The sequence below is a fragment of the Carassius carassius genome, chromosome 20 (assembly GCF_963082965.1).
Source record: "Carassius carassius chromosome 20, fCarCar2.1, whole genome shotgun sequence".
NCBI classification, from domain to species: domain Eukaryota; kingdom Metazoa; phylum Chordata; class Actinopteri; order Cypriniformes; family Cyprinidae; genus Carassius; species Carassius carassius.
In genome coordinates this window covers 10530307-10547614 of record NC_081774.1, presented here as the reverse complement: position 1 = coordinate 10547614, position 17308 = coordinate 10530307, and the positions used below count along the sequence as shown (strand labels likewise).

The window sequence follows — 17308 nt, the reverse complement described above, 5'->3', positions numbered from 1 at the left end:
GGCTGGGGCTGCATTCTCTCTGTGTATTGTGTTAAACTACTTGAAGGACCAGTTTAAGATCTCGTTAAAAAAATAGCTGTTTCATGCATTTCATTTGCATTGCAGTTCAGCAAATGTAAAGAATTTCACTCTCAGCATGATGAAGCTTTCCTCTGAGTATTCATCCATAATAAGCAGCACACTCAACACACGAATGAGAGAGTCACTCTCCCTGGAGAAAGTTGTGTGTTTGTTTGCTTCACAGGATCATGACGAAACCTGAAGACTGAGACGTGGTGCCTCCTCCAGTACAAGAACCTTTGAACACCATGACACTTTGCTTCTTGTCTTTATTGCTCTCTTCTCTTCCCTTCTTTCAATTATTAATAACATCCTCCCCCACTTTTGTTCACTTTTGTCTCCTTCTCTTTCCCCCTTATTAGCTTGGCTTTGTTCAGGCTGATGAGCACAACAGATTATCTCTGTATAACAGACAAAGAAGCAAACATAATTTTACAAGAAACCAGTGCTTTTTAACCAGTTTTGCATTATGCATTATGCTTCCCTGAAACTGCAGTGAGATGTTTAAAAAACAGTTCACAGCCTCCATCTATCCTGCTGAACATACAGCGGCCAGATATAAGCAGCTTAAGGAATGGAGGAATGTACTGGCACCTGCTTGTCCCAGGAAAACCACAGTGTTTTTGTGTAAGAGGCGAACTACAGGATTACAGCAAGAATTTCAATTTCACAGTCTTTAGCCCTGAGCTTGAACACGCAGGCAGGCTAGCAAAGTCAAAAATATATTTATTTCAGGTCCTGCTTGTGTTGGATTAATCATTTTAATAATATTTAACTGACTTCTGCTGTGAGCAATGAGGAAATTGTGTGTGGAAATTATTATTGTAAGGAGAATAGGAGCAGTTGAAAGCTTTTTGGTACCTGCTTATTAGGTAAGTGAAGATACAGGGGACAAAAGGTGGACTGAAACGAATCCCCTCCCATAGTCTTGCGTTGGGGCAGGGCTTACGTTGAGACAGACAGTTAAAGACTGAGTCTTGTCAAACCTGTTGTCATTTCTCCAGACAAGTTTAGCTGCCTGCTTTGAGTTTAGAGATCGCTTGCATTCTACTCACCTGCCAAAATGATGGAAGAAGTGTCTATTGCTGTGGCCTATGATGCCCATATTTTTGACCAGATGTCAGAGGAGGAGATTCTGGCTAGTCTAGTAGTGGAGACTCTACCAAAGCAAGTGGTAAGTTCAGCAGCCTTTGACCTCTGATGTTTGTCACGTTGATTCAAACCTGACATGCTGGAATTTTTAAGGCGTAGCACTATAGCATGTTTTGATTCAAATCTCTCTACAGCAATGTTGAAATATTACTGCAATCAATATTACTTGTAATCATTTATTTTTAGCGATCGTATACTCCTTGGTACTTATAAGAACATATACATTATATATCATTTATGATAAATACATGATGTACAAAATAAATTTTTTTAGCATTTTATCATGAATGTATCAATTTACATAATTGACATAATAATATATGTGTGTGTGTGTGTGTGTGTGTGTGTGTGTGTGTGTGTGTGTGTGTGTGTGTGTGTGTGTGTGTGTGTGTGTGTGTGTAAAATAAATTGTCTACCTTATTGTTATATATATAAATGTAATAAATTAAATTAAATAAATTTATGCAATAAATATATATATATATATGAATGCTGTTCATGCTGTATATATATATATATATATATATATATATATATATATATATATATATATATATATATATATATATTAGTGTACTTATAAATTAATAAAAAATTCTTATAAAATTTCAAGAAATAAAGCTCATATCAATTCTGAAATCATAACCGTATAATATGTTACAGTACATTCATTTCATGCATTTAGGAATTGCACACCTGATATGATCTGAAACGTCTTTGAATCTTCTTTTTGAACAGGTTACCTCTAAAAAGCCAAAATTAAGAGATAACCAAGTGCAGCCAGAAGACCCACTCGACAGGTACGAGGTAAGATAACACACCCTGGCAAAAACAAAAGCTTCTGTCTTCTTCCACAACACAAGTCTTTCAACATTTACGCCTTGTGAAAATTGCATAATCATGCATTGGATTTGAGATCTTTGGAAAAAAAGGATGCTTTCTCTTTCCAGAGAGAAAACCATAAGCTTCAGGAGACCAGTTTGCGCCTGGAGCAGGAGAATGATGACCTTGCACAAAAACTCGTCACCAGCAAGATTGAGCTGAGGAATGCTCTAGATCAGGTCTGTCAAATTATCACGAGTCATACATGTCATACGCAACAGGCCAGTTCATCTTCTGTTTTATTTGCTGTGTATGTTTAGATATTGCTGTGTTTTTCAGACCGAGGACCAGGTGGATGAATTAACCAAAGAGCTTTTGAAAACCAAACAGCTTCTGATGATTACAGAGGAGGAGAAAAAGGGAAAGGAGGAGGAGGCTTCACAGGTGAGCTTTCATGTCACTGATGTCCACAGTCAAGTGTTTGGATAACCTCTGGCCTTGTGTAAAACACTGATGTGTTCAACAGCTGAAAGAGATGTTTAGGAAAGAGCTGGACAAAGCAGAAGCAGACATTAAGAGATCAAACAACATCATTGCCGACTACAAGCAGGTAAACATGGAACTAGATCTCTACACATTCAATAAACATTAATAAATTTAATGCTAACATTCAACCCAATTTCTTGCATCCTTTAGATTTGCTCTCAGCTGAATGCTAAGCTTGAAAACCAGAAGGCTCAAGCAGACAAAGAGCTGGCAGTTGTCAAGGTAAGAATCAAAGGACCTTGACCTTAACCATGTAAGTAGCATGATATTTAATGATACATGTAACTATTTCAGAGCAAGATGCTGGAGTGTGAGCAGTGCAGACACATCTTTAGTATGGATGGATCAATTCAGCTGTGCTCTGAAAATAAAGAAAGCAGTGTTCAGGATGAAGTCAAAGCCTCTCTCAGAGAACAAGTCCAGGAGTTAGAGAAAGAGCTGGCTCAGACCAAGCTACAAATGGTGGAGTCTGAATGCAAGATACAGGTAAGGCAAAATGATCTTTTTGTTATTATTAACACTGTATGGAATTATTTCTTAATTAACCAAGAAAAGCAATATTAGAAGTTTTCTTAAAATAAATTAAATGAAATAATTAGAGGTGGAAACCCTTTTTTTATCCATTACATAAAAAGTAAAAATAATTACTGTATAAATATAAAAAACTCTATAATAAGGTTCAATTTTTTAAATATTTGTTAATGTATCAGATATCATAAACTAATAACAAGATTATACAGCATTTATTAGACTACCTGCATGTTATTTTCTGCATATAATACATTTTTTACATTTCAAGTTGTATAAATTTACAGTAGTTTGTATGTTATGAATAACATGACTCAACACTCTCAGAAAAAGAAAGATACAAAAAATGTCAACAGGGTGATACATTTTCAAAAGCAGCACCCTTAAACAGTGCATTGTGTACCTTCAAGGTACATACAGTATCAGTACCTGAAGTGTTAGAAATACCTTAATGGTAAATATTTGAAAAGGTAAAGCCACAATGAATACCTTTATTACTGTTCTGAGAGTGAACAATGAGCCAAAGTAAATTTATTAACAAAGATAAATGCTGTTTATGATACCTAATCTATTAATCTACCTAATCTCATGATACCTTATCTATTACTTTATATAAAAGGTGCAGGAAGCAATTTTCAGATACATTATTCATATTTGAAATGATTAAAACAAACTCCCGCCCCTAAACTAACAAACATGCTACATGCAACAGGCAAGACAATCAACTAACCCCCCCACCCCCAAATAATGACTGGACACACCCCTTGCTGGTGATTGGCTACAATGGTTTAGGTGCTCTCTGATCCACTTTTCTCAGAAATCACTTACTGCACCTTTAATGAATTGAAGCTTATTATGTGTTATTAATGTGTCTTATCAACGACTTTAGATTTATACTACAGAATGTATTTCACTTTTTCATCATTTATCTGTCATCTTGATTTCTTAAGGAGTTGGAACACCAAAATACAGTTCTGACGAGTGAACTTCAGGCAGCTAAAAACACGTGGCTCAGAAAAACTCTGGGCTCTTTCAGGACAGCTGCCAGCGGCCATCAGAACTCATCTCAAACAGATCCTGCCTGGAGCCCCGCTCATAACCCCCACTCCAGCTGGGTCACCAGAAGGCTCTCCTGGGCACATCGAGAAGGGAGAGCAGCCAAAGTATGAAAAGGTTAAGCATACTGGTGGAGAAGAAAAGTATTCAGTAAGAGCACTCCTGAAATGATTCTCACAAATTATGAGAATGCTATTCCCTCAAACAAGCGGATATTATAGATCCGTATGGTTGCAAACACTGGGAATGAGAGGATTCTCAAAGGATAGGTGACAGCGGGAAACAATATCTGCCCTTCTAGAGATGAGTGCAAGAGATCAGTTGCTCTTAAGGCAATCTCACATGAAGACTATATGAAGTTTTTGTATTACTGCGTTCAAGCATAATGTATTACAAAAATCATCACTATTATAAGTGATTTGCCAGTTAACCTACAAATTGTGTTTGATGTGGTAACTTCTAAGTGAAACGGTTTCTTATTGAGGTTCACCAAATCCACCTAACTAATAGGTTACATCAATAGAATATTTCTGAGGGTTAGATCAGGTACTAATTTTAAGGTAATAATTTAAGGTAACAGTTGTCTTTTATGGTCCACTGTTGGTACTGTACAATGTGAATGCATTTCTTTCATTATCTTTTTCAACTAATAAACTTAATGAAGTAAGGACAACTATCAATGTAACTGCATTAGGGCCTTTATTTTAATTCAGGACTATTAATTGTTCACTCAAACTGACAATAAAGCTTTGAATATATTAGCCATCTGGTTACATGTTTTGGATTACACATACTTTGCATGTTCAGAGCAGAGCAACAGAAGAAATCAACGGACCTCATAACACAAAAATAGAGATGAGCATGTCACCTAAAACAATGTAAACATGTACAATGAAAGAAATTATACTAATATATAAATTAATAGCCTTTAGGTCAGACAGGGAAATAAAGCTAATCTCTACTCTTCTGCATTGTAAAGATCATCAAAAAAGCCCTCAGCCGCTCTGAGCATCTGCACCACAGCATTTAGAAGCAGTATGTCAGTTTGAGGGTCTATTTCCAGTTCTTGGCAGTAGTTTTTCACTGGGACCACAGCAGACAGAGACACTCCAAGCTGAGTGCTAACCTCCTGCATCTGTCAAAAGACAGTGCATCAGAAATACTGAAGAACAATATGTGAAACAAAATAGTGCAGAATATTGCCTAAGTCATATATTAATTTGTACCATTTTGTTGATATAGTGGCTCTGGTAGACATTTTTCAGGTCTTCCGCCACTAAGGGACAGGCCTCATCCACCTTAGTCAGCAGAACCAGCTGAGGAATACCTGAAGTACAGAACAAGACATTACTCTGTACGTTATCAAATCCCAGAGACTGCATTGCTATCCTGTGGGTGATTTAGCCCTAGTGGGTAAATATTTATGCTAATATAGTAGTACACTCAAACCCCATAAGAGATGCTCTTGGCCAAGGGACTTATAGGGACAGTCCATCTAAAAAAAAAAAATCTTTACTTATGTCATTCCAAACCTGTAAGCAGTTCTTTCTTCTGCTGAACACATAAGAAGATATATTGAAGAATGTTGATAACCAAACCTTTTGTTGTTGTTGTTGTCTACAGTGGAAGACAAAGGGAACTGAAATGGTTTAGTTACCGGTATTCCTCGAAATATCTTTGGGTTCCACTGAAGAAAGTTAGTCATACGGATATGGAAAGACATAAGGTTGACTAAATGAAAACATAATTTTCATTTTAGGTAGCCTATCCCTTTAAACTCAGGCTGCTCTTGTAATAAGTGTACTGTAAATTGAATATCCATAATGTAAATGACACAATAAACCCATGTCACTTTATCAATTTAATTCATTCAAATCTGCTTCGTTACTGTTAATATCTCACCCAGCTGGTTGGTTTTCCTTCGAAAAACTGCAAACTTGTCGACCATTCTGTCAGAGAGGAGCTTGACTTTGCTGATGTCCATCACATACACCACACAGTGAATCCTGTCCTTCAAGCCAGGAGATTTATTGAAATGAGGGGAGTCAGGCTGTATAGGCATTGATGGGTTGAACTGAGAAAGAAACATGTAGAATATCTTTAAATAATTAAGATGTGAGACAGAAAATATTGAATTAAAAATGCAATTAATTACAATGAATGTAAAGCCCTTAAATATTTAATTAATGTAATTAACTAGTAAAACATCTATAACATTGATCAGCCTTTACCTAAAGTTCTCACCTGATACCTGTCTTGAATGTGGCCCTTCAAAATGCTGGCAAAATCATCTACGTCCAGACCGGTGTTCACACCCTCCTCCAGACCCATCGAGTCACACAGAGAGAAGGGAACATGGCTGACACTGCTGCCTGGCTTGATGTAGTAGGTACGAAACTACATGGCACAGACATACGTTTCGAGTTCATACAGAAACTTTGTATAACTAATACTTTGCACAATATTTCACTCCAAAAAACATCAGAAGTGGACAAATCATGTGTACCTGAGTAGTCAAACTGGTGCCAGCAGTACCAGTGTTGGCCTGCATGCTCACGTAACCCTTGAACACAGAGTTGATGGAGTTGAAGAAGCTTGATTTCCCAGCACCAACAGGACCCACCAGTAGAATCCGAGCCTGTTTGACTGAGCTAACAGAAGGCTTCCAGCCAGAGATGGTGCTTAATAGCACCTTCCTTCTACTAAAAACATTATCATTTTTATTTATTTTTTTCATTTTTCAGCATTTTTTTAAGTAAATGAAAACAGAAAGAAGTAACAGAAGTAACATCTAAACTATTACAGGAGAGAGTGATTTTGGTTTACTTTACTCACTCAGAGTTCCACTGCACATTTCTCCATGGTTTCTCCATGAGTCCTCCACAGTCTGGTGAGAATCCAAACCAGATCACAAGTTATTCACACCACCATTTGTGAAAGTGTATTAATCTCTTAACTATTATCTGAGAAGTAGCCCAAAGCAATACAAACCTTCCACTCTGTACACCTCACATTCTGTCATCTGCAAGTCATTTCCATGCATCTTCTGTGGATCGAATTGGTATGTTCCTGGATTACTGTAGACGGTGGCTGAGTTATTGTAAAGAAAAATCAAAGACTCAAAGTATGGACCATTGTCACAGAAAGAAAACTGAGGATTTCCACTGACCACACGCAGAGGATCTTCCTTTATTTCTTTGTCATTTAAGCTAAAGAGAAAAGCTTTGTCATCCAAAATATTTTGTCCTGTCTGTGCAAAATTTTTGCAAGTGAAAGCTCCAAAAACATATCCAGACTTATTGTAAGCTACAATGACAGTTGGTCCCTGCATATTGCACTTTTGGTGAAATGTAGTGGCATTGTATCCATGCACACTGGCTTTGAACAGCAGGCTGAGGTTGACATGGTTGAATAATGAGCAGAGCTTCTTCTTCTGCCATTCTTTCAAGCTGGATGTCACTGTGCTCATAATGATCTGAAAAACATTCAATAAACATGTTTAAATCATGCTGTTATGATTTCAATTTAAAAGTATTTTGAAAAATATGTAACTACACATAGGCTACAGTAAAGTACAATGTATAGATGTTTTCCTGCCTCCAGCCAAGTTCATTTGAAAGAATTAGTAAGTAAAGTTGGCTAATTATATTAAACATGCAAAAGAAATGTATAAATTTAAATCAGCACACCTTGGTACAAGACGTCTTATTCGTCTTCTTTCTTTCGCTCAGTCGGGTAACTGCACACCAAAAGATATGACTTTCCTTTTAACAGAAACGAAACTTCCGTCGTACGTCATAAAAATAATACGTCATATGAGTGGCGGCGCAGGATTGCTTGGTGTCAGGTTACAGAAAATCGTTTTACGGTGTAAAATCGTTTCTAGATTAAATATACAGATTTACTTAATATCCAAAGTCACAACTGTGTATGTGACATTTGTATCCCAATTCCCAAATGTTTTATGGTGAACCTTGAAATGCCTGACTTTTTCCACAAACCCCGCCCTGCAGTCGGTCTCATTGGTCAACTGTCATGGACTCACCTGCCAAGCTCAGTCCGGTTATCATGGGTGGGTAGTTTCCATCACGTCAAATACTAATACTATAAAATGTCTTTATCTGAACCTAAATAGAACCTCATAAGTGACTTACTTGAAATGCTAAAATTAGGCAGCAACCACTGATCTACGTTACACTACACCGGACATTGTTAAGCTAATGTAGCTACTCTTAATATGCATAAAAAATACACTGCACACATATGTATTTGGTAAAACAGTTAGATTTAGATTAATTCTATCAACTTTATCTACCATATATGCTGGTTGTTTTCAGTAATTATGTCTCTATGCATTTTGTGTTTATCTTATACTGGCAAAGAATCAGCATAGCATTTACAATGACATTTTAATGTTTTAATTCATATCATTCATATTACATATACGCATACACACTTTCCTCTATGTGAGTGTACTGTAGCAATACATGGATTCAAAATTATTTTGCACCCCACAAATTGACCAGTCTTTTTACAGAGCTGAATTAAGAAGATGCATTTAAAAAATAAATTAATAAAGGCCAGTATGCCCTACAGCAATCAGTATTTAACAGAAACACAGTATATATACGGTAGATATTAGAGCCTCTGCACTGCAGTTACAAGTTACTGTGTACTTGGTATGTCCAGCAGTTGGCACTTCAACCAAACATAACATTTCCAAATGGGATGAACTAAAATATCTGTTTCATGCCATCATATTTCTACAGATTTCATAGGGATATTCTACTATAGTGCACTGCATTCATACAATATTTGTGTGACTAAGTGAATAGATACTGGTCCCCAAACAGTCAAAGGGACTGGGAAATGGCTTAAATGCCATCCTTTAAGAGCAACCCAAAACAAAGTAAATCTCAAAGTATAAAAATAGCTCTCTTTGTAATCATGTTGTGTGACCTGATCTGTATGGACAATTGAAATAGAAATATATGTGCCATCCTCAATCCAACCTCTACAGGCACTGCTAATTTATTTGTCTGTCTGAATGACTGTTTTTAGTGTTCTTCATGCACAGGTATAATGTGGCAATGCAATTTGAACTCTGGGCTATGTTAAAGTCTGCAGTATTTAATTAAGACTATTTTTGCAAATTGGGAATCTAGTAAATACTCTTATTAATAATGAACCAGTGCAGTTATATTTCTAGAGTAAATACATCTATAGGTGTTGATTTAATACTTGTGATTTTACTGTGTATGTTAGGCCTTAGCCTCCTGCTAAGGAATTTTTCACAAACACAATATTATAAATCATCTGCAGAGAACAACCAAATCTACAGTGGTAAAAATGCATATGTGTGACTTTAAATAAGCATGGGATACACAAATGTTAAACACAAAAAAACATTACTGTCCATCTAGCAGAACTCTACTTTACAAGCGGGGAAAGTCTCCTCCTGCATAGCCACAGTACTGTTACTGCCTAGGACTGTAATTCCCATTTGCTGTTGTTTTTCTTGGGTTTCCCGGTACCACTCATGCATCATCGGTGATTCAAACGTGGGAATCAGGGTCACCTGGAAGATGATAGAGACTAAGTGTGTGACAGTATTCCCTTAAAATTGGTAGATTTTAAAGGTGCATTAACTCTGCATTTAACTTGCATTTTTATATATTAACCACAGATGGTGATAAAGAGACCAGAGTTCTGTAGTGCATCTAAACTGAATTCTGTCACATGTATATACTCATACATACCGGCACGTCATCAGGCCATACAGATTTTCCCTCTAATAATGCATCCAAAATGGACTTCATCAAGCCTTCCTTGGGTGTGTCATCCCCACTTATTATGTAACAAGACGATCGCAGGCGGCAAAAAAACTCAACATCAATAGTTGAAGCTGCATAGCTTGATGGAAAGTAAGCCAGGTCCAAGTATATGGAAGTGCCAACTTTGCTACCTGCTGATGAATCAAGACACAAGTCAGTGCTAAATAAATATATACTTGCATACAAAAATGAACAATATAAGATCAGTTTAGACCTGTTGTGGATCTTTTAGAAGTGGAGCCTGTGCTACGACTAGCCATTATGTCTCCTGCTGAGCTGCTTCTCGAACCACTAACAGAAGTACCCTGACTTCCAGCTCTGGTTTTGGTGCCTTGTGTTGAAACACTAGAAGATGTCCTCTGTGTAACTCCTGAAGCTTTTCTGCCTTTTGTTGCAGACTTTACACTGCTAACAGGATCAGGCATACAGGCACCAGGCTGAGGGGGAAGAGGAGGTAAGTCTTTCACAGGTGCGGGTGGGGGATCATTTGGCAAAGGGTGATTTCCTCGGTAAGTATTCAAACCATCGTTTAGGTTCTGCGTTTGCAGCTGGACACCACCTTCTTCATCAGAATCCAGAAGTCCGTCTACTGAAATAGATGGGCAATCCTCTAAACCCGGATGTACATCTGAGTCTGTTGCCATTGGGAAATAATCACTGCTAGAAGTAAGAGGAGTCTCCTGAGCTGGATGAGTAGCCTTATTACCTGAACATGAAGGTGGAAGGGGTTTAGCTGCATCTTGGGAGTGGTCACTATCATCAGAAAGGTTCAACGGGCTGGTGTTACTAAAACCTGGTGAGACTGGATCCTCTTGATCCCCAACTGGTTTGAAATGTTTGAACTCACATGGAGAGACCAAGCAGAGGTCAACATCGTGGGTAGTATCAAACAATTGACCCTGAGGTCCGGGCGGACACCCATCTGGGCCATCATGAGGTGCCCTCTGAGTGTGAGGCTTCTTTAAAGACAAAGACATCCCTACCTTGAAATCAGAACTTACATGGTGTCCATTGGAATAGGATGTTTCGTCTTCATTGGTGGACTCGCTCACCGTTGGCAGCACTTGTTCAAAAGACATTGACAATGACTCATCAACCTCAGTTGACTGCGGTGAACTTACTTCCGCTGGCATTGAGTGAGTGGTGGTAACAGTGGGAGATATGTCAGGCATTATATCTTTAAAAGAGCTAAGAGACAGAAAGCTAGAATGCTTCTCTCTGGAAGAAGTTGAGATGCTCTCTTGGTTACTTTTAGGGCACCCAGACTCTGAAAACTTGGATAATCCCATTTGTTGGCTCTCTGAACCCAGACACATCTTAACCCCAAAGCTACTATGATCTTTTGAGGCCCATGTCTCTTCAGGTGACAAGTGATAAGGAGTATGGCCAGCACTATTTGGTCCTGATCTAGGAGATGTTAGCTCTAACGTCTTTTCATCAGGACTGACACAAACTTCTTCAGGCCCATTTGTTGAAAGATTATCTTTCAAAGCCCCTTCAAGCAAAGTATATTCAGTGGGAGTGAGGTCTAAATTCACACAGCGCTCATTTTTTATTTTGACAGAGGGTCTTGCAGATGCTGCAGCCTTGCTAGAGTCTACTATGCTACTACACTGAGACTGCACACTACCCATTGAGACATTTTTCAGGTTCCCAGAGTCAACAGTTTGCTTTTCCACAAGTAATTCATGTTGCTCTTGATCCATTTCCAGAAATGCTGATGTCATATCTTCTGGTGAAGACAAAGAGCAATTTACATCTTCTGAGTCTGTTGACAACTTCTGATTTTGCTGTTCCTTGTTAGATTTAAAGTTTTTAGCTTTGTGCTCAGCCTGTTTGTTCAAAGTTGCTTCATTTTTTACATTACTGGGCTTATTTGAGTTCAGTAATCCAGTGGAGGTTTTCTTGATATCTTTCCCAAGAGACTTTCTCTCTTCGGTTTTGCTATCTAACTTTGGTCTTCTCATCGAAGAATCCTTGCTACCTAACATTTTTTTATGTCCATTTTCTTGTTTCTTTGAGTCGGATATGTTTGTTTTTCCATTGGTTCTGTCCTTCAAAGACTCTTTTCTTGTTACTTGTCTTGAGGGTTTATGTTTCACATTGCTTTCTACTGATTTCAGCTTTTCTTCACTTTTTGGATCATTTCCATTTATGCCTTTGGTTTTTAGTTCTAGATCTCCATGAAGAGCTTTGTCTTTTGAAGCACCATTGCTTAGTCTGGATTCATTTTTGTCAGATTTGGGACTATCCTGACTGTCTGCAACTTTTGGATTCTTTTCTGATTTTGATGTTTCAAAATCTTTGGAGCATACTACAGGCCGCTTTAGAAACTCTAGATGCTTCAGTCTTTCCAGACCATCCATTATCTTCCCTTGTGGTGTAGAGCCAGGGAAGAGGACTCTGATGATTTTCTCCATTGGGTTAGCAGGATGCCAAACAAGCAAAGCACATATAGAGACCGAAGAGGTTAGGTGACCATCTAAACTCTTTGATTTGGAACTATTATCTGGCCAGTTATTCATGAAAGACTCTACTTCTTTGCTACGTTTGACTGGATTTAGGATGTAAAGTTCAAGACATCCCACTCCCATTTTTTGGAAGAGAATAACTGGTTCTATGGAGCCACTTGAAGTGCGTAAAAGTGGTTCTGGTGAGATCTTTAGTTTTTCCAAATGCTGTAAAATGAGTGCTGCTAGATCACTGCTTCGTAGTATATTAGGATCACCATGAAGTTTTTTAAGTCTGGTAGGGGCATTGAGGAAAACCACACCAAGCTCTGGAGAGATTAGATTCTTTGCCCATTGCTCCTTTTCCTGTGAGTCAGTTTTATTTTCCTCAAGCTCTGCGACCTTCCTCTCCAACAGGCTGTTAACTCCTGGCAGGTTGTCTGTTCCAATATGTGTAAGCAACACTGAGTCAACACGGTCCAAATGCCTGACAAGCTTCCAGAAACAAGAGCGTGGATCTGCTCCTCCATTGACCAAAACATTGAAGCCATTGACAGCAAAAAAAGCACAGTCGCCTCTCCCGCCTGGAAAAACATAACAGCAAGGACGGCAAAGCTTGAGAAATCCCACTGTCCCAGGAGGCTCTAAGAGGTCAAATGGAGACTGTGGCTCTGAGGACTCAAAAAGGTGGTCCGTGAACTCCTGAAGGCCCCCCATTTTGGGAAGTACCATTAGAGGATTCACCTTAATATCAATAATGTCATGTATGTTGTGCTTTCCTAGCACAAAGGTTTTCCATTTGCCAGTTTTAGGGCAGCTTAAGGTGAGGTTTGCTTTGCCATGTATGCCAACAGAATTTGAAAGAGCTTGAATCTGTTGGAAATGTACAGAAACAAGGCATGAATTCAAATATATGAACAAAAATGTTTTTAAAAACTATTATATTACTGTACAACAGAATCATTTGTAGTGCTCAGAAAATATATATTATAAACAAAGACGGACAGTTTTAAGTTAAACAGTTAAAAAATCATTAAAAATATTGGAATACACATTTACAGTCCGACAAACCTCTTCATCTGAAAAGATATGGGTGAAATCATTTGGAGTGAACTGGCCCGTGTGCAGAACCAGATCACCGGAGTCCTCAAGAGACTGTCCTGTGAGCACCAGCAATTTGTGTCGAGGTGTGGATGATATCAAGCTGTGGATCTGAATTCCAAAAAATATTTATAAACTATGAAAATATTCAAGTATATATTTAACTATTTAAAAAATATATATACATATTATATTTAAATTAAATTTCAATCTGTTTTTACTGTAAAAATGTGCCTCTAAAAATGATTACAAAATGATACACAAATTCATCTCAAAATTTGAGATTAATCAGTTTCAAAAATATAAATTGGATATTGTGTCTAATATTGCCAAGGCACTGTATAATTTTAGCCCTAACATATGTAACGTGACCCTTGTCATTAATTGATTTACATGTAATACAAACAAATGCAATTTAAGAGCATAAGACTTTCAGTCACACACCTCAGAGTAGAGAAACCCTTCAGATGGATTTATTACAACTTTAATGTCCAGTACATCTGAACTGAAATGAAATGTCTTCTGACCTATGATGCGGTTGTTGGGAGACAGACAAATTTAAAAAGGGAACTAATTAGAATAAGTATACAAATATGTCATACATATGTGCATTTTTCAATAGCAAACATTAATGCATTGCTAATCTACTAATAAAAAGGAATGCACAATAAGTTAAATCAACTACATTTGCACTGAATTTTAAAGTGGAACATTCTACAGTGCAAGAACTTAAATATTTAGATATACCAGAATCTTTGTAAATCATCCCTTCAAAGTGTTCTGATACTGACAGTCAGATCTCAACCAGAGTTTTGCAAATGTAAACAGTTTCTCTGAGTATTAGAGCTCCAAACCTCTATATAATTTGTCAGCAAAATTCACTTTCAATACTGCAACAGAATGTTCCAGAACTGTTTTCCACAGCAGCCAAAGTCTGAACAATTGGTAGAAAGCACTTCCTTCCTTCTTTCTGCTGTCTACTGAAATAACAACCTACAACCTTTACTGAATAATAGAAGCTGTACAGAAGCTGCAACTGTGTGCAGTTTAGACAGTTCTCATTACACAATATAAATATTAAAATGATAATAAATAAATGATACTCTCCCAGTTAAAAAGCATATTTCTGTATGGCTGTATTTATTGGGTTCCTACATGTAAACTAAGCAAGAAACAGAAGCATATTAGCACCATTAGCATATTCTGAATAGTCTAATGCAAGGCTATTCAAATCTTGCCCTGGAGGGCCCGTGCACTGCAGAGTTTAGCTCCAACCCTGATCAAACCCACCAACCTGTGATTTTCTAATGATCCCAAAGACATTGATTAACAGGCTCAGGTGTGTTTGATTAGGGTTGGAGCTAAACTCTACAGTGCACGGGCCCTCCAGGGCAAGATTTGAATAGCCCTGATCTAATGCATACATGCTTGTTTTCTTCTTTTCTTGTGTTTGCATGACCCATAATTCTTTGAGACTAAAAAAAGTGTTAAAAGTGTTGCCTACTGTACTTGAAGCTCATGTCAATCACTGCAAACCCAAAAGAAGGTGACCCTTACCTCTTATGTCTTTGGATTGATAAGAGGAATGCTGAGAAACAAAGAGTTTCAGCTGCTTATCCAAATTACACACTGTGAGGTCCACATCCCATGCACGGATACCTGTGTTAAGGCGATGCAAATATATGTAAAATTTAATATAACTCAATACATCAAAATGTGTGCTAATGTATTTTTGACACTTGATGTACTGGGTTTATTGCAAAAACAAGAAATGTTGATTGAAATGAACTGCTTTATATGCCCCCCAGAGCAAAAGCACTGCAGTCAGCATGTAACTGAAACAAAATGTGAGACACAATTTGGCTTTCAGAGACAAATGAGATGGTTGGCTGACTATCTCTCAAAAAAAGCCTCGTTTTGTGGCACTGGTCTCTGTACTCATGAAATATAAAAGCCTCTGAACAGCATGTTCTCATCACTTATGACCAAAAAAAGAAGCCCACTCATCACTGCTAGGACTGAAATAAGAAAACATCTAACATTGTTGGTATAAATAGCAGCTAAATCAGGTATATTTCATGGTATGGCTAGGAAGGGGTGGACTGACAATAAACTAAAGCAATATTGTAATATTCTAAGTAAAATTTAAAACCTGGCAAATTGCTCCTGTGTGAGGCAAAACCTAAATTAAAAAAGAAAAATTCTCTCCATATTTGCTTTTATTTCATTTTTCTGTGAACATTTAATCATCTTTCTTTGTAGACAAATTTCCATTTTTGCCTGATCACTCCCATGGAGACAAGCTCTTACAGTGTTTCGATTGCCCACACATCTGTCAATATCTGCCATGTTGTTAAAGCCTTCTGTAGTCACAATAAAATGGTACCCAAAAAGTCACTTTTCTGTTACTGTTATTGAAATCTGTTAGACTGTCTTGCAGGAAAATCCATGTTAAGCTAGTAGCTGTGTTTTGTAGCATGTAGCTGGTTTTTCGCTGGTGTAAAATGATTATTAATTGGCTAGCTTAGACCAGCGAGACACCATTGTTTAAAAAAAACAGCTAGTTAAAGGTAGAATTCTCATCAGGTTAATGATGGCCACTAAAGTTACATGCAAGCAAAAACCGATCTCTGAGGTGGGTGTAAACCATAGGGTGTAAACATGCGCAGTGTCTAAACTGTTGGGCACCCTGAAGAACACGTCAAACGACTTAAAATATTTCTATATAATCACTAATCAACAAGTAAAGCAAATAATGTAGTTAAGCATACTAGAGGGCTGATGCACAACGAGGCTATTTTTGATGTTTACTATCTGGATGCTAAAACACTGCAGTGCAGAGAACAGCTGCACGAATATTCCCAGAGCATGGTATTATTGCTTTAAACTACATACAGTAACGTTACGTAGGAAATATTGCGGAACTATATTGTGTAAATAATAATAATAAATGAAAATAATACAATTGATCATTTATTGCTGAAGATGAGAGATGCTGTCTGGCGCAATAAGTAAGACTGTGATTGTGTTTCATCTCAATTCACCAGGCAATCGGTGAATCTATCAAAGAATTAAATATCCAGAATGCTCGCAACCTGTTCCATACGAGATATAGTGGTAATCTCTAATGTAATATGATAACGGCATTTATTAACGGTGTTGTTATGAATTTCTTCTAAATCAACATTTGTAAAAAAGCAATACCTCGTTCAATCTCCACCACAATATAGTCCAGTATATGCGGTCTATATAGCGCACCGATTACAATCAACATCGAGTATTTGTCATTGCTGAATCCAGGATGGGCTGTCAAGTCCTCCGATTCCATCGCTGCCGTTAGACCCGACGCCATGTTGGAAAGTTATTCTTATGATGTAATACACAAACAATCGCGCATTATTGAAGGAACAGGCGGATACTTTGAATGGAACTGAAGCTGACCAATCGAAGTCAGTATTCAGACCGCCTTGTTGCATGCCTTGTTAAGGAATGCATTTGTCAATCAAAAAAACAATAATTAAATATATATATATATTGATATATATATATAACAAGTAAGCCATTCAGTAGATCATGCCTTTATTTTACATTTCCGTGCATTTACACGGCAGTAATATTTAAAAATGAAGTAAAAGGCAACACGGCATCAGGAGTAGGCTAATCATCAACAACTAAGTGGAAAAATGCAGTGAACTTATAATTTTACTTAAAAATCACAGCCTACAAGAGAATGAAGTCACATAATTATGATTAAAACAA

General features: G+C 37.5%; 3 protein-coding genes across 4 annotated transcripts; 1 reads left to right on the top strand and 2 right to left on the bottom strand.

The window, feature by feature from the left end:
- Positions 1-924: 924 nt before the first annotated feature.
- Positions 925-4277, top strand: rabgap1l2 (RAB GTPase activating protein 1-like 2). Its single transcript, XM_059501596.1, has 8 exons — positions 925-1234; positions 1951-2019; positions 2163-2273; positions 2374-2478; positions 2561-2644; positions 2731-2802; positions 2875-3066; positions 4059-4277. Exons 1-8 carry the CDS (start codon positions 1124-1126, stop codon positions 4275-4277), a joined length of 963 nt encoding a protein of 320 aa, XP_059357579.1. The 5' UTR covers positions 925-1123.
- A 569-nt stretch (positions 4278-4846) lies between these two features.
- Positions 4847-8052, bottom strand: ifi44c2 (interferon induced protein 44c2). Its single transcript, XM_059501595.1, has 8 exons — positions 7854-8052; positions 7156-7639; positions 7000-7051; positions 6671-6866; positions 6409-6561; positions 6067-6238; positions 5391-5491; positions 4847-5299 (listed from the first exon to the last, which is right to left on the bottom strand). The coding sequence occupies exons 2-8, from the start codon at positions 7631-7633 to the stop codon at positions 5123-5125; spliced, it is 1329 nt and encodes a 442-aa protein (XP_059357578.1). The 5' UTR covers positions 7634-7639; positions 7854-8052; the 3' UTR covers positions 4847-5122.
- A 507-nt stretch (positions 8053-8559) lies between these two features.
- On the bottom strand, positions 8560-17036 carry map1sb (microtubule-associated protein 1Sb). Of its 2 annotated transcripts, none has more exons than XM_059501593.1 (7): positions 16754-17036; positions 15107-15208; positions 13994-14076; positions 13520-13660; positions 10213-13321; positions 9924-10132; positions 8560-9742 (listed from the first exon to the last, which is right to left on the bottom strand). In XM_059501593.1, exons 1-7 carry the CDS (start codon positions 16899-16901, stop codon positions 9584-9586), a joined length of 3951 nt encoding a protein of 1316 aa, XP_059357576.1. In that variant the 5' UTR covers positions 16902-17036; the 3' UTR covers positions 8560-9583. The 2 variants fall into 2 exon arrangements, with proteins under 2 accessions (XP_059357576.1, XP_059357577.1); XM_059501594.1 differs by having other exon boundaries at positions 9924-10129; positions 16754-17035.
- Positions 17037-17308: the final 272 nt, after the last annotated feature.

Bases quoted from the DNA above. Each gene is read 5' to 3' on its own strand.
- rabgap1l2 (XM_059501596.1), top strand. From the start codon at position 1,124: ATGATGGAAGAAGTGTCTATTGCTGTGGCCTATGATGCCCATATTTTT. The intron at 2,274-2,373 runs GTCTGTCAAATT...TGTGTTTTTCAG, and splicing joins TGAGGAATGCTCTAGATCAG to ACCGAGGACCAGGTGGATGA. The intron at 2,479-2,560 runs GTGAGCTTTCAT...TGTGTTCAACAG, and splicing joins AGGAGGAGGAGGCTTCACAG to CTGAAAGAGATGTTTAGGAA.
- ifi44c2 (XM_059501595.1), bottom strand. From the start codon at position 7,633: ATGAGCACAGTGACATCCAGCTTGAAAGAATGGCAGAAGAAGAAGCTC. The intron at 6,562-6,670 runs GTACACATGATT...TGTGCCATGTAG, and splicing joins GCACCAGTTTGACTACTCAG to TTTCGTACCTACTACATCAA. The intron at 5,492-6,066 runs GTGAGATATTAA...TCTGTACTTCAG, and splicing joins AAGGAAAACCAACCAGCTGG to GTATTCCTCAGCTGGTTCTG.
- map1sb (XM_059501593.1), bottom strand. From the start codon at position 16,901: ATGGCGTCGGGTCTAACGGCAGCGATGGAATCGGAGGACTTGACAGCC. The intron at 15,209-16,753 runs GTATTGCTTTTT...GCCTTAACACAG, and splicing joins TGTGGTGGAGATTGAACGAG to GTATCCGTGCATGGGATGTG. The intron at 9,743-9,923 runs GTATGTATGAGT...ATCATCTTCCAG, and splicing joins TATGGCCTGATGACGTGCCG to GTGACCCTGATTCCCACGTT.